Here is a 24,286-nt window from a genome sequence, read left to right as displayed (position 1 = left end):
CTTCTTCCCGACCTACGAACTTTGTTACAAGCACCATTCTCAGTGACACTGCAATTGTATCCTTGCAATGATTTCAGTTCATACAGCAGCACAAATACATTTTTATAAAGTGCATCACCACATGTACCATGTTCCACTGCTGCTAGATAACTACAAACATCTACATCTACAGACTTCCTGATTGTCCTGGTGCCCTTATTAGTAACAACACTTTTCATGTTTGTTACAATTTTTTATAAATCTTTAATTGTTATATTATCAGGAGGTCAGTGTGTAGAGAAAAACAAAACTGAAGTATCCTGGTGTATAATGAATTTCAACGTTATATAATGACAGTCATGATTCCTTGAAACAGATTGTCATGTGTTCCTACATTATGCATGTAATGGCATTATTAATTAATGATTATTGATTAATGTAAAATTTTAACACTATACTTTGATTATACTGGCATTAAACGAATGACGTATTTTATTATTTTTTTAACATTGCTATTGACAGGAAAATGAAAAATGTCACATTCCTAAAGTAAAATACATTAAATTTAAATATAAAACTTTAAGTGATATATAGAAAAAAAACCTTACAGAGAGCATATTGTCTTTTACTTGTCATTGTACTACAGCAAACGATTATTTAAATATTATCTGAAAAATATAGACTTTGTGTAAAAGTTAAAATCTCAACATTTTCTGCCCAATGTTAGAATTTAGGAGAAACACCTTTAGTTCAATTCATATTTATTTGTATAACTCTATTCAGAATAAGTATAATTAAAAAGCAGTTTTACATAAAATAAATACTTTTTTCACAAACAATGTGCAATGTGTTTTTTAATTCCTTTTTTAAATACATTTAGTATCCCAGACCTTGTTCTAACTCAATGGAAAGACATGAAAGGTTTCAATTCACACATTTCCCCAGCTGTAGAAAAGACACACAAAAGCACACAGCAATTATCTTCCCTTTCAATTCCTTTGGTTAGAGACCGTGTGAACATGATACGGTCTCACTCAAAAGGTGCTTCAGCATTGACATTTGGATGACAAAGCTGCTCAGAGACTCAGTGCTAGGCTGCCACTGCCACTGAGGAATTCCTCCTCACACAACGCTGTATTGTTGCCTGTTCACATCAGACACTAACACTCACATCAGTACAACAACAAAATCTCATTCAACAATATAATAAAAATCATGTACTTCAGGACCATATGATTGTATGTTTTTGCCAACAGCAAATACAGTACAAGTCTAACATACTGTACAAACAGAAAAACCAACAGTGTCTGTCTCAAGTTTTTGGTTTCTGGCACTGAAAACAATTGTTCCTTGTTTCTCACTTTCATTCGCTTCTTTCTTTCTACCCCAGATTGATATCTCCAGCAAACAGGGTAATAAGCAAAATTACAGTGAATCCGGTGAGCAGCCCAGCATTTTGGATCAGGAAGAACGCAACCCTTCCTCGATTACCTTTGGTATGTGTAGCCATGATACTGTTCATCTCTGGGAACTAGAAAAACAGCAAACATTGGAATTAGACATTTTTAGGAAAGCTTTTACACAACCCTCTGGAATAGAGGAACTGGTAGCATCTTGCATCTCAGTTAATAGTGCTTAGAGTGAAAATGATCTTAGATGATTTTAAAATACTGTAAAATTGTTGCTATGATTGCTTTATTGCTAGGCCAGGTTGTGACAAATTGGGTTCTCCCTCAAAATTTGATCTTCAACTAGTTGTACCATGTACACAAACTAAAATAATTTAAAATTTGTATATAATTGCTTTATAATGCATTAAAAACAATGGGACATAATGAAATTATCTTTGACTTCACATTTACCATTACAATTAAACTGTTAATTATAATAAGAACAATTATAATAAACACTTAATTTAACGCGTTATATTAATTATCGTTGTGATGCGTGTAAACGTGGTGTATTAGCTATGCTATTAGGCTAATAAGGTATTGATAAGCTAACTGAAACAGATTTTAATGGCTTTTAAAATGTAGTTCAAACATGTATCATAACATGTTGCAATTTTGTAGGAATTGTGGTCAGACATGAAACAGAGTAAGATCTTTAAACTCGATTTCTAGAGAAGACCTGATTTATCATGACACCAGCGTTTATTGTTGTTGACTATTTCATTTTCTTAGTGGAATCTTTAAGGTATAATAAAAGCTATAAATTAATTTAAACTGAAATCAATATTTCATGGCCATGTTTTATGCCAAGTTGTAAGTGGGTGGGATAATGTACATTCAGGGCAGTCATTACTGCAATTCATTTTGAGATTTACCACAATAATATGATGTCTTACCATATCTGCAAGTGAGATATAGAGGAACATTCCACCAGCAATGGCAAAGATAGCATTTGGAGCAAAACTATTGCCCAGCAGGATCCCCAATGCAAGACCGAGATAACAGCACATCGCTGACAGCAAATTAAAACACACAGCCTGACCAACACTCATGCCTGAGTTCAACAGAATCACAAAATCACCTACAGAGAGACAGAAAGAAAATCTGACTTTGTGTAAAAATACATGATCTTTTGATGATAGGTCTCTATGTCTGTGTTTTACCTAGCTCATGAGGGAACTCTTCACAGAAGATGGCAATAGAGGTGCTGAAACCAGTGAGTAGAGACAGTGTGAAGGACGCTCCGATGGCCAGACCGTCAATGAAGTTATGCACAGCGTCACTGACAGTGATCATCCACGCCATAGTCTTTATATTAGACATCCCCTCCCCTTTCAGCCAGCAACACGTTGATAACACACATGCATTCTGCACAAATTTAACAGAAAACAGACATTGTTAAATCTGTCCTATTGTAATAAAGGCAAAAAAAGAAAGAAAGAAAAAAAGAAATTACGTGCAAATGTTAAATAAATTCCCATTGTGAGATAAAGTCACAGATAGCTGCAATTGTGACATATAAAGTCACTATCACAAGAAATATATAGTCACAATTGTGTTTTTTTAAGTTTTACTCTTACATATAGGCCTGAAGTTGTTATTATGAGAAGTAAACTCGGACTTGTGTAGTAGATGTAAAAACAAAAACAAAAAACAATTAGCGGTGGAACACAACTGTGCTTTAACTGTGTGGACGGCCTTATAGTTTAAATATTATTAGATGGTGAATGAACATTTCTGAGAGAACTGAAGGAGACAAAGTAAACAAACAGCAGTTGAGCACATACCACGTGTAAGATCAATAATGCGCTTCTGTAAATCATTCATCTTTAATCTAATATATATCGTGCTTTCACTACATCAGGAAATTATGCACATTTTGTAAACAAACATCTCTGGGTACTAACAGGGAAATAGCAGTATAGCATTAATGATTGATAATCCTGCATGTTTATTTTAGTTTGATCATGTATAGAAATGCATATGAATTCTGTGTGTTACCTGTTCAACGGCTGGACTCTCACTCGGGTTGTTGGACTTTTCATTGATAGAGTTCATTTCATGATCGGTGTTGTTTGTGATGATATCACCGCTGATGTTGTTTATGACAATATCATTGCTAAAGGTAGTGATGGTGACATCATCTGACTGCAGGGGAGGGAAATGACTGTGTCCCAGCTGCAGTGGAGGTGAACCATTGAGTTAGGCCTGACAACAGCTCAATCTGTTCTAGTGAATAATGTCCAAACACATGCAAGCTCTTACCTCTGTATCTGCTTTCAGTACCATCCTTAAAACTCGTTCAGTGAAGAACAAAATGTAAAATCCACCAAAAATCCCAACTACATTTAGCACATAGTTATCATCTTTAGGATCTAAGCCAAGGGCCTGTTTCATTTGGCAAAAAAGACAAGAATTAGGACTGCATACATGAAGATTTTGAGTAATTGACTGTTTTTGGCCAATCTGATAATGTTTTTCCCCTTAGAGCTACATATTGTTTCCATCTAAACCTTTGTAAGCCATTTTATCTCTCAAATATCATCTCATAATCTCATTGTAACTCATTCTTACCTCTGGGATAAGTTGCAGTACAGCATTTGAAAACAGTGTCCCAATGGCCAATCCAATGAAATACGTCATGACTTTTGGAAAATATGTTTTTTTTGTCAAAGGTACCAGAAATAACCCCAACAGAGCAGCCAAGTTTATCACGGTCACGGCCAGGAAACCATAACCCCAAACTACAGGAAGGAGGAAACAGATTTACACATTCAGGCATATCAACATTATTTCCATCAATTCAATTCAAGAAGTGAGAAAACTGTAGTTTCAGTTCATCACAATTCAGTGCAGTTCTACTTCACTGCATCCCAACAAATCTAATGCTGGAAGTGTATTAGGTTTCTGTACTGGGATGCAGTGAAGTAAATTCTATCTCTTGTACAGACTGTTAGTGAGGGCATCATTACCATATGAAATGGGATCAGAAAAAGACTGTTTTTTCAGAATGTGAAATGAGAAACTGTTCAAATACTTCAACAACATGAGTGAATCAACAATGTGATGATGGGTCATGGAAAATCCACTTATCAGTTCAAGTGTTTGCTCTCTAAAAGAATCTGTGTGTAATGTGTGGAGTGATAATAATACTAACTTTTAACCATTATGATCCATAAGCAAAAAGGGCAAAACCATGATTGCACAAAAGTGTGTAATTCTTGGTTGAGTAAATACACTGTACACCCAAAATCAATACTAGGAAATCAATCTGTAACTCCCTGATAAAATGATCAAATAAGTTGATATGGTCTCCAGAGGTTTTTATTGTAATCTCTGCTTATTTCCTCATAACTCTATATATTTTCCTGGCTCCAATACAACACATTTGACTGTCGCTTCCACCAAGGTAAAAGCGTTTGTGGTATACTCACCTTTGTGGTCAGGTAACAATGAAGAATCATTATGGTTTGAGGGGGAGGTGTAAGGGCAGGCAGGGAGCAGGACCTGATTAAGAATAGCTGGACACATCATCTCCAGATCATTGAGACTGACAGCAGAAGCATTGCTCAGTCCAAAGGCTGACAATAGCTCTGACAATGAAGAACACTACAAATAAAATAAATAAATAAAATTAAATATTTGCGTCATCAAGAATTAGAATGTGGCACTGATTCTTGAGACATGAGACAAAACATGTCTCATTTTAAATGCCTCCTATTACTAGTAAGCAACACCAGTTAAACAGAATTATTACTGAATATGTTTGATATGCAAAATATGGTTTGGTGACAATTCCATATATAACAATCAGTTGAAACTATATGGAGTTTGAGTTCATTTATTTAATGAGGTTTTCAAACTTGATAGGAACCCCGTTTTCATTAAAAAATAAACATTTTAACTTAATTTTTAAGAAACCTATTGTAATGAATCAGGTCCATGGACTTCCATTCGCTCGTTAACCCTGTCACTGCCATAGGGACCATTTATGAACCGCCTACCTATCTGGTTTCAGTTAACAAACCTGATTCTGAGCCTAGTGTCAGTTCTGATTCAGTCAGTAGGTCTGATGTTAAACCTTTTGTCTGTCCAATTTCTGCTAGTGGGTCTGAGTATGAACCATCTGTCTACTTCGCTTCGATCACTGAACTGTCTGTCAATCCAGTGTCAGTCAATGCATCGAATTGTGAACTATCTGTTGGTTTATACTCTGTAGTTAAATCTGATTCAGAACTGTCTGCCTTTCCAGTCTCAACTAGTGAACCTGTGGGTGAATTGTTTGCTGGTCCAGCTTCAATCAGCGAGCTTGCTTATGAACTGTCTGCCCTCTGAGTTGTCACCAAGGAAAAGATTGATGGACTTGTGTTCCCTGCCCTGGTCCTTGAGACCGTTCATGCTCTCTCTGTTTTTTGTGTCTCAATTTCTCTTAGGCTCCAATCTCTGCTGTGGGTTCCTGACCAGCCTGTTCCGTCGTGGTGCTCTCCTGATCCGCCGTGGTGCTCTCCTGTTCCGCATTGGTGCTCTCCTGATCCGTCGTGGTGCTCTTCCATTCTGCCCTGGTGGGCTCCTGCTCTGTCTGCTCCACCCTGGTGGGCTCCTGCTCTGTCTGCTCCACCCTGGTGGGCTCCTGCTCTGTCTGCTCCGCACTGGTGTGCTCCTGCTCTGTCTGCTCTGCTGTGGAGGTCTTCTGCTCTGTCTGCTCCGCACTGGTGGGCTCCTGCTCTGTCTGCTCTGCTGTGGAGGTCTTCTGCTTTGTCTGCTCCGCACTGGTGGGCTCCTGCTCTGTCTGCTCTGCCGTGGTGGTCTTCTGCTCCGCTGTGGGGATCCTCGGGCTCGTCTGCATTGCTATGGTGGTCCTCTACTCCACCCGTTCTGCCGCCTCCATCATGGTCCCCTGTTTTGCTGGTCTTGCTTCAGTCCCAAGGTCTTACACCTTTACATAGACCTGGCCCGCCGTCCCTCCCCCTGTTCCGCCTCCGCTCCACCACCCTCCTGGATTGTGTAATGTTTAGAGCATTTGGAAGCCGCTCTTTGGGGGGGGGGGGTCTCTGTCATGAATCAGGTCCATGGACTTCCATTCGCTCGCCACCAGAGGTCACTCCTCCATCACATTGACTCTCACATTGCACAGACTGTTTCACATTTATCCCGGACTACATTTCCCAGCAGCCATTTCACTAATCACATGCTCACACCTGAGAACTATCTCACAATCACACACCCTACATAAACCATGGATTTCCTTTCACAGATCACAGAGTATTGTTCTGCGTATAGCACTCTCCTAGTGTTAGCTGCCTTGCCGAGCCATTCTGTTTAGTTCCAGTATTGTTCTGTGTTTGTTACTCTCCTAGTTTTAGCTGCGATACGGAAACTGTTTCTGATTTACTAGCCTGTGTTTCTTGGATCTAATGTTGTCTCGCCATTTTGACTCTGTTTGTGCTTCACTTGGACTATTGCTCATGTTTCTGGATTGCCCCTCTTGTCAAGCCCTCTGGATAACGTTCGCTGTTGACTGACTCGCGCCTGGTTTGGATTATTCTTGTTTCTCGTCTGTGCCATACCTGTTTGCTGGTGTTTTGACCCTGCCTGTGTTTTGACCACATCTCTGTATAATAAAGCTTGCAAATGGATCCACACGTCTCTCGTCTTGTTCGCCCCGTTACACCAATTATGTAGCCAGAGTTAAATTATTACCTATATATTTTCATCTCTTTTATTTATATATCTATTTCAATTTAAATTAGACCGTTTTAAAGTAAATATTTGGAATTTTACACATCAGATTTTCGGTTTCCAAACCAATAACAATGCACAAATACATGAAAATACACTTAGCAGGCGCAAATCCTGGCAGCGGCAGGTCGCAGCATCACTTCTGGTGGCATTTTACCATTACATTATTATTATTATACATTTTTATGTATCTGCTGTCAGAGTTCATGCCTGGAGGAGTCATGATCGTTTGTCGCCGTTTCTGCTGTTAACTAGTTTTATTTTTAAATAAAAGATTTGATGATGCATATTGTATACCAGCAAGCAGATGCGACCAGAATATAAACCCAATAAGCTAAATTGCACGTGAAGACACACGATTGCGACAATATATGGTTTATTTGTGCTTTTTTCAATCATCTGCAGGTAATAAATAAAGTATATGAACAATTCAGTGCTTCTTGGCATATCATTTATAACAGTACAGAAACTATTCTGCCTTATATGTGATAAAAATGAAGTTTTAAAAAAAAAAAGTGTTTGTAGTACATTAACAAATCATTTATTGGTTATTGTCCAACAGTGTATCTGATTTCTAAGCCAATTAAAAGAAATAAGAGAAAAAAAAAATATATATAAAATAAAATATATATACAGAGTATATATAGGCCTATATATACACACACACATATATATATATATATGAAGTGGTATGAATACATTCGCAAGGCACTGTGTGTTTATATATATATATATATAACATTCCTGCCCCCCTCACTTCTGAAATGATGACTAGGCACCTGTATATAGACTATACACGTGTGTGTATATACTGTCTATATATATGTATGCTGGTATATAATATGCATAATCAAATCTTTTATTTAAAAATAAGACTGTAGTTTACAGCAGAAACGGCACAAATGATCGTGACTCCTGGCATCTGATACATAAAAATGTATAATAATAATAATAATAATAAACAACACACCTGTGGGCACTTTGCCTTAATATATATATAAAAAAAACATCGCTCGCCACGAACTCTGGCATCTGGGGATACCGCCGGAAGTGACGCTGCGACCTGCCGCTGCCAGGCAGAGCAACAGCCCCTGAAGATATTTTGGTTTGTACAAAGTAAAACAAAACACATCGATACATTAAACTGTGCTGATCGCCAATAGTTAGGTAGCCTACAGATCAAAATAGCAAATTATTAAAAAAAAAAACAGAAAGAAAGAAGTGGTGATTAAAATAAAATAAATAAGTCCTATTATCCTTATGACTCAAGATCTAACTGAAAACAGGTTCCCACATTTTGTCAAATTAAGATATGCTGCTATAAATATTTTTTTTTTCCAAAATGAGGTCCGTCCCGTTATCCAAGCAGAAAAGAGAGGCCTCGTGCTCTCCATCCGCAAAAGCTAAATAACTCCTTATTGAAAAGGTAATCTATATATTTGGACTGAGGCTCTCCAACAAATTCGACCATGCAGCCTCGAACGATTAATTAAAAATATTTATTTTCACTTGTGTTGCTTGTTTGTTCTAATAGATAAAGCGCTGTTTGCCAAAACAAAAATATAAATTTTCCACTTGCATTTTTATATTATAATGGAAAAAAAATCCAGACAGAAAGAGTGAGAGGAAAGGGTCTGAGACGGGGCGCATCTTCATTACCTCTGTGTTCTGCAGCGGATGGGGGTCAGCAGCGACCGACGGCGCGCGGCGGCTGGTAATGAGGCGCAGGAAGTTCTCCAGGTTTCCCGTGGATAGCGAACCGCTTTCACCGTAGAAGCGCAAAACGTTTTGAAAAGCACTTTCTTCCATGGTCTTCTATCCTTTCGATATGAATAGCGTTACAACTATCCGAGAACAAGTCAAGACGGATGGAAACCACATGCGCACATTCAAACTAATTAAAACAGAAGCCGCAGGTTAATAAATAGGAAACACAATTCTTTCATTTCATTTTCAGAAATGATTTGCAATCTCCCGGAGGTGGGAGGAACAGCTATTTGTTGACTTTACTAATCAGTCGCAATCAGTGATAGTGGAATACAACTCCGACGCGCCCTCATTCCTCAGCAGAGATCGCGCGAGGAAACTTGTGCTGGACCGAGGGTCAAAGAACAGCGACATGCTGCAGCCCAAACACTGCTATACCAGCCATCACTCCCTGTGTCAATGAAGCCTTTGTTTGCGCTTTTCCAGACATTCTTGCAACGTGTTCAGGTCTGACTTGAGTAATTTTCAAGTGATCTCATGGTAGGACGTTACAGCCATTGAAAAGAACACAATCCCAATATTTACACATTTCTCAATCAAGCCTATTTTTATCAACATTACTGACCAACGATGACTTGTGTTTTTCAAAAAGTCACATTATTAAGTAAAAATAAAAATATAAAAATGTTGAAATATATTATTTTAAAAAAGTTCAGTTGATTCATTATTTGACAACAATGGAGTACAAAAGTAGCCTAATAATTAACAGGGTCACCCTGGGGACACAGTGCCCCAAAATCTTTTATTAATTTGCTGTTGATTTTAAAGAAGCTGTCAGATAACTTGACAAGCACATCAAAAAATCAGTAGACATCCCTGAGAGACGTGATATGAAGATTTGCAGTGATTTCTTCAGCAGTGGTGGGTCTCCATGCTCCAAAAATAACTGTGGACTTTTTGGACAGCATCAGGAAGCCATTGGCATCAAAGTGACCAGGAATATTGTCAACATCCAGCCAAACATACACAGCAGGAAAGGAGCAGTGCAGAGTCACAAAAAAGTTCTGCACAATTCCAGTGTCCTTTATAGTAAACTGCAATATACAAATAAAATAAACCTGTCAGTCAGCTGAGGGATTCGATTTTACGTTCAGTAACATCTCTGTTTGTAAAAAACACATTTTAGGAATGGAGTAGGCCTAAATAAGTGAATTATCAAAGGTGGGTGGGTATGTTTGTCAATGGTGTGTGAGAATGTATGGTTCTTACCGTGATGTTGGGTTTCTGCAAACCCTCTGCATATCGTGGAGACCTGTAGTTTGTCTCATCTCTGTTGCTGATGAGACCCACCACAGTCGTGTCATCCGCAAACTTAATGAAAATGTTGGAGTTGTGTGATGGTGTGCAGTCGTGGGTCAGCAGAGTGAAGAGGAGGGGGCTCAGCACACATCCTTGGGGGGCCCCAGTGTTCAGTGTGATGGTGCTGGATGTGTTACTGTCGGCCCGTACTGCTTGAGGTCTCCCGGTCAGGAAGTCCAACAGCCAGTTGCACAGAGAGGTATTGAGCCCCAGCTGGGCCAGTTTGTGAGTGAGCTGTTGAGGGATGATTGTGTTGAATGCTGAACTGAAGTCTATGAACAGCATCCTGACATATGAGTCTTTTTTCTCCAGATGTGTGAGGGCTAGGTGGAGGGCAGTGGTGATGGCACATATTCACATAATGCATCTTATAATCTTGTACTGCTGTTATATCTGATCAAATGTACATTTATTAATATTCTTTAGCTTGTGTTGAACAAATCATTTTTGCTTAGATGGAACAGCAGCTACGCTAATTATGTCTCTATTTGTTTCTCTGTTTCTAGGAATTACAGAAGCTTCAGTCTGGATCCAACCCTTAAATGATCTGAGATGACCGAACACCTGAGAAAAGATAATGCCAACCCCTCAGAGGACCTCAGAGGATGCCAACGCTCAGACAACATACAGAATTACCAAATTTTGTCATAAGTTAAATATATTATTATTAAATAAATATATAAATATATTGTGGAAACTTAATTTCCTGTAGAGCTGCTTTGCAACGATTTGTATCGTAAAAAGCGCTATACAAATAAACTTGAACTTGATGACAAATTTCATTTTTGGTGAACTATTGCTTTAAAATAATGATTAATGAATGTACACTCACTGTATCCAAGATATATGGAAAAATATATATAAGTGTTCTATTAAAATATACACTCACAAGATGAAATTTTAGAATAATTCCATTTAAACTTTTCTTGAAAATGTTTCTAAATACTCTAAGATATTATTAAGCTTTTTATTTGTCATTTATTTGAGGTAAACAAGATGTATGAGAGTACAATGTATGCAAACCTGCTGAGTGACCTCTTCCCTCACAGTCTGTATAAAATCCTTTTCTGTGCAAACAAAGAGCAAACAAATAATCAAATCCGTTATCATTTAAAGCATGCATTTAAAGCAGGTGGAGGATGTCATGTAATAAGCTTACCATGATTCCATACATATCACGCAGGCTGTAGAAGATGTCTTGCTCATACACTCCACCACACCACACGCTTAAAGCATTCATATTGGCCTTTTATGCAGAACGGAGCAAGATTGTGATCCTGCAATGCCAATGCAGAAACACGACAAGATGACTAAAGTTTCAAAGTGATTTCACATTAAACAGAATTCCGTCTGGTCATTGAACTAGGCTGTTTTAGGCTGTAAGTCTACTCAAATGTCAGTGGTCACCTGGTCCTGAAAGGCATGAACAGGAATCCAGTTTGACCCCTTCAGGAAAACTGGTTTCCCATTGATCCGGAAGTAGAAGCTGAGGCCAGGGGAGGAGGGTATAGGCTCCTGGACCAACTCCACTGTGCGGAAAGCAACCTGAAACAGAAAACCACAACACAAGAGTGAAATGATGCAGATTGAGAAAAAAAAAAAAAAAAAAAAAAACAGAGAGAGAGAGACATTACCATTCGGTCTGCGTTAAATGTCTCTCCACCCTCCAAGTTGACATCTATAGTCAGGCAATATAGAAACTGCTTTCCATGTCCAAACGGCCACCACAAACCGACACTCTTAAAGTGAACACATTAGTTATCCTCATATATATCAAGGTTATTATTGTTAACTAAAACCATAAAAATATTTTCATTATTTCAAATAAAATAAACATTAAATGAAAATATATATAAAAAACTTGATTAAAATAACTAAAACTGAAATAAAAATTAATAAAAACTCCATAAGACGTTTTAAATATATATATATATATATATATATATATATATATATATAAAATGACAAAAACACAAAATTACTAAAACTATAATAAAAACTCAAATTAAAATGAAAACAGAAAAATAAAAATGAATTTGAAATATTAATTAAAAACTATAATAGTATCCCCAACTATCATACTATCTCAATGATAATAAAATAACAGTGATATTTCCTCTGAAATGTATGTTAAAATGACACGGGGTGGCCATAAAGAAGCAAACTAGACCTGATCTCACCTGACTGAGCTGTAAGACAAAGGACTTCTTACTCTGCTCAGGTGTAAGAGACAGCTGAAATTCTGCCTCTGACTGCAGTAATGGTATGGACAGATGGACAAGACCCTTAGATGCAACAAAAACGTCAAAGAACAATTCCACTTCAACATTCCAGCTTGAGTCTGAACACAGAGAAAGACAGAAAAACATGGACAAGAATACAGAAGAGGGTTTTGCATATTATGTTGATTTGTTTTGCTATTATATTAATATCTAAAACCCCTTCTCCTTCATATGCAAATATGCGTGTACCATATTTTGGATTTGTGGTATAACTGAGAACCCTTGAAATGTTGAAGACGTCCAAGCGAACTCCTTTCCAGATGCCCAGAGTGGGGAAAGATGGACCCTAGTCCCAGCTAAATGAGCGTTGAGCCTGCAAACACCAAGAGAACACCAAACGCAATTAAGAAACCAATAAAAGTTTTTTAGTATATCATTTCATTAATGAAATACATATTGGATACACATTTATTTAACCTAAGTACTTCAACAACAAAAAAAGAGGTATCGCCATATACTCTAATAAACTTTTGGGTTTGTGAGTGTGACATTGTTTGTACCTTTCTGATAAAGTTAACATGACACTCTCCTTTTTGGAGAGGAGGAGGACAGTCAGGTGGTACCCTGTATTCAGTGTGGGCATGACTCCTCTGAGACGCATGGGTCACAGCTGACATAATCCTCACCTGGAGAACATTCTCTTCATCCTTCAGCAATCCAGTGACTTCAAAAAAAACTATTTAAGGACTACCGTTGTTATTATTATTATGCTAGAGTCTGTAAACATGCATATAAAGCCCAATTCAATAAAACTTGAACTTATGTATGAAACAGTTATTCATTTACATATCTGCGGAACATGTTGTCCGTCTTTCCGATGGTGACTCCACTGAGAGATATCGTAGAGACTGTGTCCACTCCTTCAAACACTAGGACGGCTTTCCCTTTTCCTCTGTAAAGAGTACATTGTATTCATTCTGTGGTATGTACTGTCTAAATATCACACTATTGTTATCATATCATAAATCTTATCCTTGTCCTTCTAGCTCTAGATCAGAGGGTAGGTTTAGTTGGACTTTGAGGGTTGCTGACTCACCTAACATGAGTAACGTTAGGTACTGAGAAGGATGTAGTGTAAGTCCAGTTGTCAAGTGAAATCCATCTGTAGGCCAGGTCATTAAACCTATAATATGGATCCTGTGACACAGAATAAAGGTTTGAGGAACAATAATTTCAGTGTTTGGACTACTACTGACTTCAGAAAATGTGTTTATACCTAAATAAATCCCTGACGCTGCAGAGCCGTATGAACACAGCCTGGTACCTCTGCACTGAGAGAAACAGATGAGTTTGAGTTCATCAGCTGCCATTTCCCGTTCAGAGAGATAATATCAACTCCAAGACTGGGAATCTTCCCTTCAGACGCGAGTGCGCGGTCAAGAAAAGGGTCCTCTAACAGGTAAAAGCACGCAAAAGACCATGCCATACGATTCATGTTTATTAATCATGGCAGACTTGATACTACCAAATTAATTTCTGTATTATATAGTTGGATCACGGGACGTGAAGCCATAAACACACACCGCCCTGATGTTTTCTGCTGCACTTCCCGGTTGAAATCAAAAGCTCTCTCACGTGGAAGCAAAAACATCCGGTGGCGTTTAAGATAAAGGTATGTGCTTGTCAAACAGTCTACAAAAATAATTTAAGTATATTAATTGTATTTAAATATAATGATAGAATTTTAACAATGTTTGAAAATTAAATGCAATTAAATGTTGTAGGAAAAACAACTGGATATTCGAGAAATGAAATTGGGAGGGCTTTTATTATGCCTGCACTGCTACCTTATGTGGTGGGATATTAATCTATCCTCGTAACTAGAATCTTTTGAATTAACTCATTAAAACATTAATTCACTGATTTGAGTTATTTTATATAAGTGGCTTTTTGTGTATCGGAACGATAGTTCACCCAAAATTCTAAATTTGGTCGTTTTTACTCATCCATGTCGTTCCAAACCTGTATGAATGTCTTATGTTCAACATAAAATAAGTTATTTTGAAGAATGCTGGTAATCAAACAGTTGATGGTCGCCATTTATATCCATAGTATTTCTTTCCCTACTATGGAAGTCAATGGGGACCAACAGCTGTTTGGTTTTTCAAAATTCCTCAAAACTTCAATATCTTCTTTAACATAAGAAACTCGTTTTTTTTTTTTTTGATGACATGAGGGTAAGTAAATGACAACATTTTCATTTTTGGGTGAACTATTTCTTTAAAATGAGAAATACAAGAATGAGAAAATGAAAACGTGTTTAATAAGAAAATATTTTATGTCTTAATTATCATCACTTGCTAAAATATGAAAGAAATCTTAACTGTTTTATGTTACAAATTTTTTTCCAAGATAAATATAATTTGCCCTGACAAAACCTTATTGAGCACACTTATAATCAGACGATTAATTCCAAATGTTTCATGGTCTTAAATGTTAATTTCAAGTGAAAAAACCATAACCACTTTCCATATTCAATACATCAAAAAAAAAAAAGTCTAATCTATGTTTATTTGAATACATACTGTTAAATTCAAATAGAAAAACACAAACACATAGTATGAGTTACACATCTTTATTGAAAGGAAATAGTAGCTGGACTTTAAATAGATATTTAAGCCAATTGTTTAAGTTGTTTCTCAGTGTCACGGCTGTGAAAATTTTGGGCCAAGAGCTGATCAAAATGTTGCAAATCTTTAAAATCAAACAGGATATAGGTATCAGTCCCAATCTCCCACTGATGTACAACATCTGACCTTTTCTCCTGCGTTTGCATGCATTCCAGGAGTAAGGCCCCAAAAAAGCAGAACAACCTAAAGACATTCTCTCTCCGAGCAGCTCAGAGAGAACACACACTGGTCAAACAGGCATGACGTGTTGTGGAGTGAGAGGAGTTGATTGGTAAAGATCAAAGATAGGCAGAGCTGAGTGGAGGAACATCTGTCAGACTGGCGAGGTCCATTTCAAGACTTTGTAGTGTGCAAAGGCCAGAAGCAGGCCTGCATTCCTGTTTGAGCAGAAAACTGGGATTGTGCCTCCATAAGAGACAGATGGAGAAATATGGTCTTGCAACGGTGTCCAAAACATGAGGGAACAAACACTGTATAAATGTGTCCAGCCAACATCACATGGCATATTTCTGAGTCCATTCCCGCGCTATTCTGTTGTATCTGCAAAGAGGACAGGAAAACATTAGACATTTGAAATCAAGTAACCCTTCGTGCAGCTCAGTTTCGAACCTTTCTGATGATTTCAGTTACTATGTAATTTCTCCTTTATTAATGATGTACTTCAGTTTATCAAGTTCATAAACATTTTTACTTGAAGATTTAAGGCAAGACACCCCAGATGAATAGGAAAACAACGAATACACATCACCATAGTTGATTGATTACATTAAGAATAGCAAAAAACTATTACAGGTTTTCTGAAATTTTATATTTAAATATTCAAATTATCCAACTAAATATGCACTTATTTACATACATTTCCTGAACAGAAATCTAAACACTGGATAAAACCAGGTAAATCAGAAAATACTGTTAGCAGCCAGGAAAAAATAAATAAATAAATAAAAAAAAATCACAATGTTTTAGGAAAAACTACTTGTATAAAATTAGGTGAAGAGTCTATGACAAAACTCCTCTTTAGGATCCCTGAATAGGAATAAAACTGTAAAGTGTCAAGTTCTAATTCTGAGAAAACTGCCTTTAAAGATATATATTGTAATTGAAATCTACAGATGCAAATAAAGTACGATAAAATAAACACTTAAAAGTGTAGGTTTCTTTCCACTAGTCTGAACACATTATGAAAAGCCAAATAACCCAAAATCTTAAAGGAAAAATGTTTTGCCTGTAGTATCTTGTAGGCTATAATATATTTTTTTACTAGCATCCCGATGCTTCTCATGCAGTGCTACAATTAGCTCACAAAAACCAAAAATACTCAGCCATTACAATTTACAGCTCTAACATTTCACTTACTTAAAAAAAAAAAAATCATGCTGCTGTAAGACTTTATGGCTGGCCATGCTTATTGCGAGGTTTAATGCAGGACTAAATAAACCCTATCAAATCACAAGTCACTGCTGCGTTTCAGAAAGATAAAAGCATATCTGACTTTTCACTTGAAAAGATTCTGTGTTTTTTCTCAGTCATTTCAGAAGAGACATGACAGCATGTATTAGTGATGCACACCTGCTGTGGCCACACGCTCATGCTGCACCACACCCGGAAGCAACAGTTTGCAATGCTTCACTCTCTCTACAGTACCTCTAATGTTCACAATGCAGAGTTGACTTTCACCTACAGCATGGCATATTTCTCTGTCCATTCCTTTGCCATTCTATTATACCTGATAGAGCATGACATAAGGTGCCCTTATTTATTACATATTATATTTTTTACAACAGATATTGATATTATCTGTGATAAACTGCTGTAATTTGGTGCTGACTGCATTCAAATAAGCTCTTTGGATCAGACTTGCAATGTAAATGTAACCAGCTTCTCTAGCAAAAAAAATAAAATAAATAATAATAATGAATACATGTAAAATTGCTTTCACTTATCAAGCATAAGCGATGATTTTATGGTCTTGCAAAAAAAAAAAAAAAAAAGTGTATAAGAGATTTAAAGATTTTAAAAATTGTAGTAAGTTCAAATGAAACAAGTGGAAGGAAACAATACAATAAAGAAACATTGACAAAGTAAAAATGCAAAATAATGTTAAAACAATGTATCATTTAAAATATCATCTGTACCAGATGTTGCGCATGTGTATAAGAGAATATAATAATTGTGCTTCAGTCTGTACTTACTTTTCTGTGTCTGTTTTATAGATTCGGGCAATCTCTGGCACAAGAGGGTCGTCTGGATTGGGGTCGCATAAGAGTGAGCAGATGGACAGGAGAACTACAGAGATGTAGACACGTACACCACGTCATTTACACAACACAGGGAATTCAATTATACAAAATATTATGTTGCTTGTCCAATCAAATTAGTGGACTGGAGCTAGCTTATGTATTTATTATAGGCCTAGTGTGTTTCCAGTATTAGGACTAATTGTTTCTAACCATTTTCTAATAAAGAAACACCTATTATAGTGCGTACCTTTAGAAATAGTAAGTGCAGGAGACCACTGGGACCTGAGGATATCCAGACAGATGCTGCCATTACTGTTTATGTTGGGATGGTAGATTCTTGTAGTAAATGCAACCTAACATAAGGAACACAGATGTTATACACACCTACAGTCAAACAGGTGTTTTTGTTTGCTTTGTGTTGTTTTTGAAGTTCTTACCTTTGGTGGTTTAAAGGGGTAATCTGTTGGGAAGTGTATGGTTAGGAAAAAAACACCACCCTGATATGGACTTTCATTCTGTTTTTAAATAAAAAAGGGAAACATATTTTTAGTACATTTACACTACTGTTTGGGGTCAGTATGATTTTCATTTTAAAAAGTGATAAAGACATTAATGTTAAAAAAAGATTTCCATTTCAAATAAATGCAGTTTTTTTTTTACTTTTTATTCATCAGAGAATCGTTAAAAAATGGTTTACACAAAAAATATTAAGCAGCATAACTGTTTTCAACATTAATAATAATTGGCATACAAGAATGATTTTTGAAGGATGGAGTAATGGCTGCTGAAAATTCAGCTTCACTATCACAGGAGTAAATTACATTTAAAATACTTTAAAATAAAAACAGTTGTTTTAAATTTTAATAATATTTCAAAATATTGCTGTTTATACTGTATTTTTGTTCAAATAATTGCAGCCTTTGCTAGTATAGAAGACTTTTCCCAAAAACACAGTCCGTACATTTTGTGTCAGCATATACTATTCAGTATAGGGGTGCTCCGATTGAACGGCTACCAATCACTATCGGCCGATAATCGCTTGGGGATGTTTGATTGGCGGCCTTTAAAAAGGTCGATCTCAAGGTGATGACACGCCTGCTGTGCGAGGTTTGGCATGACATGCAGCGCCACCATCTCAGTCTCTGTCCGGCGTGGTATTTTCATAATGCTGAAGGCAGAGATGGACACTCGAGTTAGTGACTTGGACTCCAGCTGAATTTTTATAAACTTCAGACTTGACTCAGACTTGACCTGAAATGACTCCAGACTTGACTCGACTCGAGGAAAAGGACTCGTGAATATTTTAAAAGCAACTCGAGTCTTTTATCCTTAAATACTTATACAAGTGATGTCGTGGCCTAATGGTTAGAGAGTCGGACTCGTAATCGAAAGGTTGCGGGTTCGAGTCCCCGGCCGGCAGGGATTGTAGGTGGGGGGAGTGAATGTCCAGCGCTCTCTCCACCCTCAATACCACGACTGAGGTGCCCTTGAGTAAGGCACCGAACCCCCAACTGCTCCCCGGGCGCTGCAGCATGGCTGCCCACTGCTCCGGGTGTGTGTTCACGGTGTGTGTGTGTGTGTGTGCATTTGTTCACTACTCACTGCTGTGTGTGTGCACTTGGATGGGTTAAACGCAGAGCACCAATTTCGAGTATGGGTCACCATACTTGACAATACGACTTTACTTACTTTACTTTACTTTAAGTGATATTCAAAAGGCGGACCGCATCCGCACCCTGGCATCCATCCGGACCGTGAGCCGTAACAGCAGCACCATTTAAGAGAGCAGCACGTCAAAACAGTGGAGCGGATCACATCGGGGTCGTTTATGGCAAATATCGTTCAGCGCTATATCCTCTAGTATTTTTATCTTTATTATTATTTAGTATTTTAGTATTTTATTTTTATAAGCCAAACGTGCTTTATTCAAGCCTTTTCAGCTCGTGCGCTTTCTCTCTCTCCCCAGACACATGCCAACGCCAAGTTCAAGAGCTGCCGATGACGCGGTTATTTAACCCTAAAAGAATCCTGGGGGACACAAACATTTTAGAAGCTGTGGGGAGCAGTGAAAGTGTAAGTCTTATTTCTTGGTTTCATTTTGAAAGAGTGTTTGTTGTGAATATGTAGATGTTTCTACATTATTTTTTTCGCTCGCAAGAAGCATTTAAAACTGCATGGCTGCCTGTAGTGGGAAATCTACTCACCCTCCAATAAAAGTTGATCTAGTTCACAAATTTACACATGTTGGAGGGGACTGACTTGTTTAAAAAGTTGTTATTCAGCATTAGCTTATTAGGTTTACATTGAAATTTTATTAATTCCCTATTAGTCCCTAAATGTTTGTATCTCAGGAGATACGTCGCCCTTTTAGGGGTATAAATAAGGATATAAAAACATATACATAGACTCTGTGATTTTGTGGCTTGTGTTTTAAAAAACCTGATCTTGACAAAACACATATCGTTGGAAATATCTGACAGTCAAGGTTCCATTTTTGGTAACTGTTTTGTAATAGAAGTGATATTGTGACAGAAAATGATTGATTTGTAACTGAAAACTGCATTAAAAAAATCTATTGGGTGTAACCCAGTGTTATTTTTGGTATAGTGCCCAAACAAAATCTCACAGGAACCACAATTGTTGTGATATCAACTTCAAATTTGGAACACAACTTGGTTAGACTTATGCCTTTGATTTCATAGAAATTTTAGAGTTCAACATTTTATGAAATACTTATTTTATATAAAATAAAATAAAAAAATAGTATACTACATTCTTTATTGTAAACTTAAAATTCTATAACTTTTTTATACTTTTGTTTTTTGAAAAGCTTTCACTTCAGCAATAATCTGCAATGTGTCTTCTTTAAAAAGAGACCAACCTTAGATCTGTATTACAAAGCGTTCAGGAATTACAACCATGTTGTAAAAAGCATTGATAAACAAGTGTTCTGTTTCCAGTGAATTCATACCCCCAAAGGGACGACATTAAAATAAAAAATAAGAGTCAAATTTAAAAAGAAATCATGAAATTCTATTATTTGAGTTCCAATAAGATGGAAAATACAAATAAATTAATTTTCTGATGCCTCTTTATGGTTTTGCCCTTTTTAGGGTTAAACAACAGAAACACGGTGAGCAGCAAAATTATAGGTTACTTTCACTAAAACAATGCTGCAAATATAGTTATTTTTCTTACTATCTATAACCTATGACTCTGACTGTTCAAACCAGATGTGATAAGATGTTTCTGATCTACATTTAGCATTATTAATCTGTAGGCTAAGAACATTTCAAAAGAATCATGTAATTATAATTGGGAAAATTGTTGTTAGTTGGCTAGGATAGAACTTAAACTTTGAAACTGCTAGTTATCTTTCCTTTCTGCTCAAGATGAGAATGTAGCTACAATAATCAAAACATTGTTTTAGTAGATAATGCTTTTAAGTAAAATAGTATAGATTTCAGGAGGAAAACCCTGAACAGTATTTTTTCTGTCACATGGCCTCACATGTATCTAAATGTATAAATACAATACATGTACAAATGTACTTTTTTTTTTTTTGTCCGGACCCATGCTTGGAAGAAAATATAGAGGCCGCGCCTCTTGGAACTTTAATTGAATACTCCTGACTTATATCATAAAAAAAAAAATATTTGTATGGTTTTGTAATATCTGTGTCATAGGCTATTTCCTTATGTATCATGGTAGATCAGACTCTTTTTATAGAATTTGATTACAGAAAAACTGTTTTGAACATGGTAATGGATTAAAACAAGTAACAGGCTGGATGTATATTAACCTTACATCTTGACCTCTCTTTTTTTTTTTTTTTTACAAAGATCATAGAATATATATTTTGTCTATAGCCTATAAAACAGCTTCATAAATAGGAAGATTTCAATATATGAGGATTCTGGATGGGATTTTTTTAGTGAGCCATTAAATGACTTGAGACTCGACTCAAGACTCGTGAGCAAAGACTCGAGACTTGACTCGGACTCCAAGTTAAAGACTTGTGAACATCTCTGGCTGAAGGTGAGGTACAACTTATATTTGTGACCCTGCACCACAAAACCAGTCTTAAGTCGCTGGGGTATATTTGTAGCAATAGCCAAAAATACATTGTATGGGTCAAAATTATTGATTTTTCTTTTATGCCAAAAATCATTAGGATACTAAGTAAAGATCATGTTCCATGAAGATATTTTGGTAAATTTCCTACCGTAAATATATCAAAACTTAATTTTTGTTTAGTAATATGCATGGCTAAGAACTTCATTTGGACAACTTTAAAGGCGATTTTCTCAATATTTAGATTTTTTTGCACCCTCAGATTCCAGATTTTCAAATAGTTGTATCTCGGCCAAATAATGTCCGATCCTAACAAACCATACATCAATGGAAAGCTTATTTATTCAGCTTTCAGATCTCATTTTGAAAAATTGACCCTTATGACTGGTTTTGTGGTCCAGGGTCACATTTCTTGTAATTTAAAAACTTTCTGAGAGACATAATTTCACAAACAGCGTGAGTGAATCACAGCGCACACTCTCTCTCTTTCTCTCTCAAAATGTGCAAATCACATCGCATCTGCCTATAAGCAAGCTGCACAGTTGACACAGGGATTGTCACTTGCACAATCGAGTCAGTGTCACATCGCTACTAAAGTTTACAAATAGGATTTCTTTTTAATTCTATCCAGTGTTTGATTCATTTTGCGCTTGCGCGCTCTCCCGGAGACTGCGCTCATGCACACTCTCAGCGCGCACACATAATGCCAGGTTCACATTACTCCGTATGCAGTGCGTATTTTTTCCGTGCTCATGTTAACGGATTCCATGAGATCGTTCCAGGAGCGGTGCATCTGCAGCAGCAGCGATCGTTTCCGCTGCACGCGCTGAATTAGAGTATGTGTGAACCAGGTGTAAAACACACCTCACATACAGCTCACGAAATCAGGCTTGTACTGCGTGTAGGCTATATTGTCAAAACAAAAATGCAGTGCATTATCAAACATTTAGGGGAGATAAACATATATTTTTTAAAAATGTTTGAAAAAAGGGGCTCCAACCCTTCAAATAAAAAAATTCTCACAAAAAAGCATACAAGACACTCACAAGAGTCACCTAAGAGGGGAATTCATTTTCGAAAATGAAATTCAGGCCCTGAATAAATGTCTAAAAATCTTGATTGGATCATCACTATAAAAAATTCTACATGATAAAAAGAAGGCTTTAAAAAGATCGGTATCGGTGATCGTATCGGCAGATACTGCTTTCTGCTTCAAAAATCCTGATCGGAGCACCCCTAATTCAGTAACATGCTTCTGCAACAGTGCTTTATTGTACTCACCGGCCCCATGATTGTTGCCTGCCAGTGGAACACTGCAGGAGAGATTGCATGTACAGCATCAGTTTACAGTAAATACATTCGGCCATAAACACCACACAATACATGTAAAGTCTGTGATCTCACCATCATCCCCCACTGGACCTGCTGAACACTGTGCAGGAGGATCACGTGCCAAATCATTCAATTCCTACAGGGAAGAGTCAGAATGAGTTTCGTGAAACACAAGCACGCAGAACTACTGAAGAGACAGACTCTCCATAACGAAGGGTCAATAATGGCGCTTTGCTCTTTTATCACTATGATGACAGCAAGATGAAACCAGCAGATTGAATGTGTAGCAGCACAGTGTATTTATAGTTCCAGAGGGGTCATGAGGGAGAAGAGCTGGAACACAACCTGAAGCCCACAGGCACGTCCGTAGGAGCACTACGTTTATTTTTATTTCAACATGTCTGCTGAGTGGGAAGACACCTGGGGGTATTTCATGACAGGGGGGTAGAAAACTGCTTTTCCATTGCACAACTACAGACAGTCAGGAACTTCGCAACACTGAGAAGTTTACTTCATAATATGGATACAAAACTATTTAGGACCCCAAATTGAACCTTGCAGTCCCTAAAGGTCACCTAAAAGAGGAGAAGTAAAAAGGGACCTCGACGTCAAAACGGTTAGGAATTATCACATTAATATGGACTTTAAAAATAATTAACTAAAAGACTATTTTAGTTTTTGTTTCGCTTCATTTCATAAGACGAACTATGGTAAGAATGTACTGCCCAGACCACGAAGCAAAGTGCCAATACTAGTAACCATTTTAACCATTATTATGAATAAATCGATGTGAGATTTATCATTTATAATCTAAACATTTTATAGAGCCACCTATGACATCGTAAATAATTATTAGCTGCCAAGACCATTATTCACACTGGATGACAATGGCGCGTTAAAATTGTACACACAGACTTATGAAGAATAATAATAATAATATAAAAAACGACAGGTTTGATGTCCTTATTAATAAACACAAAAAAATCGTTCGTCGCTTTTATCAGGAATAAGCATACATTAGCAATACGGCGACACGCTGATAGGTGACTAAAATATTTAACGATACAGTGGTTTATAATATGTCTGGCTGATGTATTTATACTCGATATAATTTCCCACTTACCTTATGGATTCGTTTAAGCGCCATCTTCCCACTGGGTGTAGTGGCTCCTGAATAACTAGCTCTTTCTCAATATGTGAGCTAACCTGAGAGCTAGCCAGCTGCCTAGATACAAAGTAACATTAAAAATGTCAGGATGTCAAAAAAAATCTTACATTCAACGTCTAAAAAAATGATATGGCAATCAAACGCGTGAATACAGCCAGGCCCTGACCCTGTCGGTGCCTGTAATGCTGATGTGTGTACACTTCTCTTTCAGTTTGTCTGCGCTGACAAGATGTCCGTGAGCTTGTTGTTTAGCCGCTTCTTCTTCTCGCGCGGATTAAAGCGCAATCATGAGACGAGCGCCACCGTGAGCGCTGGATGAATAACT

The 24,286-nt window shown here is 37.1% G+C and overlaps 2 protein-coding genes and 1 pseudogene across 6 annotated transcripts; all 3 read right to left on the bottom strand.

The window, feature by feature from the left end:
* Nucleotides 1-726: 726 nt before the first annotated feature.
* On the bottom strand, nucleotides 727-9,337 carry LOC306882362 (metal cation symporter ZIP8-like). The gene is made up of 8 exons (XM_079436915.1): nucleotides 8,829-9,337; nucleotides 4,865-5,039; nucleotides 4,005-4,174; nucleotides 3,696-3,818; nucleotides 3,432-3,608; nucleotides 2,594-2,798; nucleotides 2,327-2,511; nucleotides 727-1,510 (listed from the first exon to the last, which is right to left on the bottom strand). Exons 1-8 carry the CDS (start codon nucleotides 8,976-8,978, stop codon nucleotides 1,361-1,363), a joined length of 1,335 nt encoding a protein of 444 aa, XP_079293041.1. The 5' UTR covers nucleotides 8,979-9,337; the 3' UTR covers nucleotides 727-1,360.
* A 312-nt stretch (nucleotides 9,338-9,649) lies between these two features.
* Nucleotides 9,650-14,075, bottom strand: LOC306882169 (beta-mannosidase-like; annotated as a pseudogene). Its single transcript, XR_013785907.1, has 12 exons — nucleotides 13,734-14,075; nucleotides 13,554-13,654; nucleotides 13,312-13,409; nucleotides 13,018-13,193; nucleotides 12,707-12,830; nucleotides 12,416-12,576; nucleotides 11,870-11,974; nucleotides 11,629-11,780; nucleotides 11,395-11,512; nucleotides 11,259-11,302; nucleotides 10,146-10,799; nucleotides 9,650-9,970 (listed from the first exon to the last, which is right to left on the bottom strand). The product of XR_013785907.1 is annotated as a beta-mannosidase-like (transcript).
* Nucleotides 14,076-14,763: 688 nt separating this feature from the next.
* On the bottom strand, nucleotides 14,764-24,242 carry LOC306882853 (ubiquitin-conjugating enzyme E2 D2-like). Of its 4 annotated transcripts, none has more exons than XM_079437817.1 (8): nucleotides 24,160-24,242; nucleotides 23,917-24,018; nucleotides 22,866-22,929; nucleotides 22,743-22,774; nucleotides 17,825-17,902; nucleotides 17,635-17,740; nucleotides 17,340-17,433; nucleotides 14,764-15,687 (listed from the first exon to the last, which is right to left on the bottom strand). In XM_079437817.1, exons 2-8 carry the CDS (start codon nucleotides 23,938-23,940, stop codon nucleotides 15,642-15,644), a joined length of 444 nt encoding a protein of 147 aa, XP_079293943.1. In that variant the 5' UTR covers nucleotides 23,941-24,018; nucleotides 24,160-24,242; the 3' UTR covers nucleotides 14,764-15,641. The 4 variants fall into 4 exon arrangements, with proteins under 4 accessions (XP_079293943.1, XP_079293942.1, XP_079293944.1 ...); XM_079437816.1 differs by having other exon boundaries at nucleotides 24,128-24,228; XM_079437818.1 differs by having other exon boundaries at nucleotides 23,917-24,014; nucleotides 24,128-24,228.
* Nucleotides 24,243-24,286: the final 44 nt, after the last annotated feature.

This window comes from Barbus barbus, assembly GCF_936440315.1.
Source record: "Barbus barbus genome assembly, chromosome: 16".
Lineage (NCBI taxonomy): Eukaryota > Metazoa > Chordata > Actinopteri > Cypriniformes > Cyprinidae > Barbus > Barbus barbus.
The sequence above is the reverse complement of the archived record's forward strand: the minus strand, read 5'-3'. Positions and strand labels throughout refer to the sequence as shown.

What these genes read in the sequence shown, in the direction of transcription:
- LOC306882362 (XM_079436915.1), bottom strand. Translation starts at nt 8,978, where the DNA reads ATGGAAGAAAGTGCTTTTCAAAACGTTTTGCGCTTCTACGGTGAAAGC. An exon ending in TACTGCAACTTATCCCAGAG is followed by an intron (nt 3,819 to 4,004) that starts GTAAGAATGAGT and finishes CAAATGAAACAG; the next exon opens with GCCCTTGGCTTAGATCCTAA. An exon ending in AGAGTCCAGCCGTTGAACAG is followed by an intron (nt 2,799 to 3,431) that starts GTAACACACAGA and finishes AAATTTGTGCAG; the next exon opens with AATGCATGTGTGTTATCAAC.
- LOC306882853 (XM_079437817.1), bottom strand. Translation starts at nt 23,940, where the DNA reads ATGGCGCTTAAACGAATCCATAAG. An exon ending in CGCTTAAACGAATCCATAAG is followed by an intron (nt 22,930 to 23,916) that starts GTAAGTGGGAAA and finishes TCTTCCCTGTAG; the next exon opens with GAATTGAATGATTTGGCACG. An exon ending in TATAAAACAGACACAGAAAA is followed by an intron (nt 15,688 to 17,339) that starts GTAAGTACAGAC and finishes TCCTCTTTGCAG; the next exon opens with ATACAACAGAATAGCGCGGG.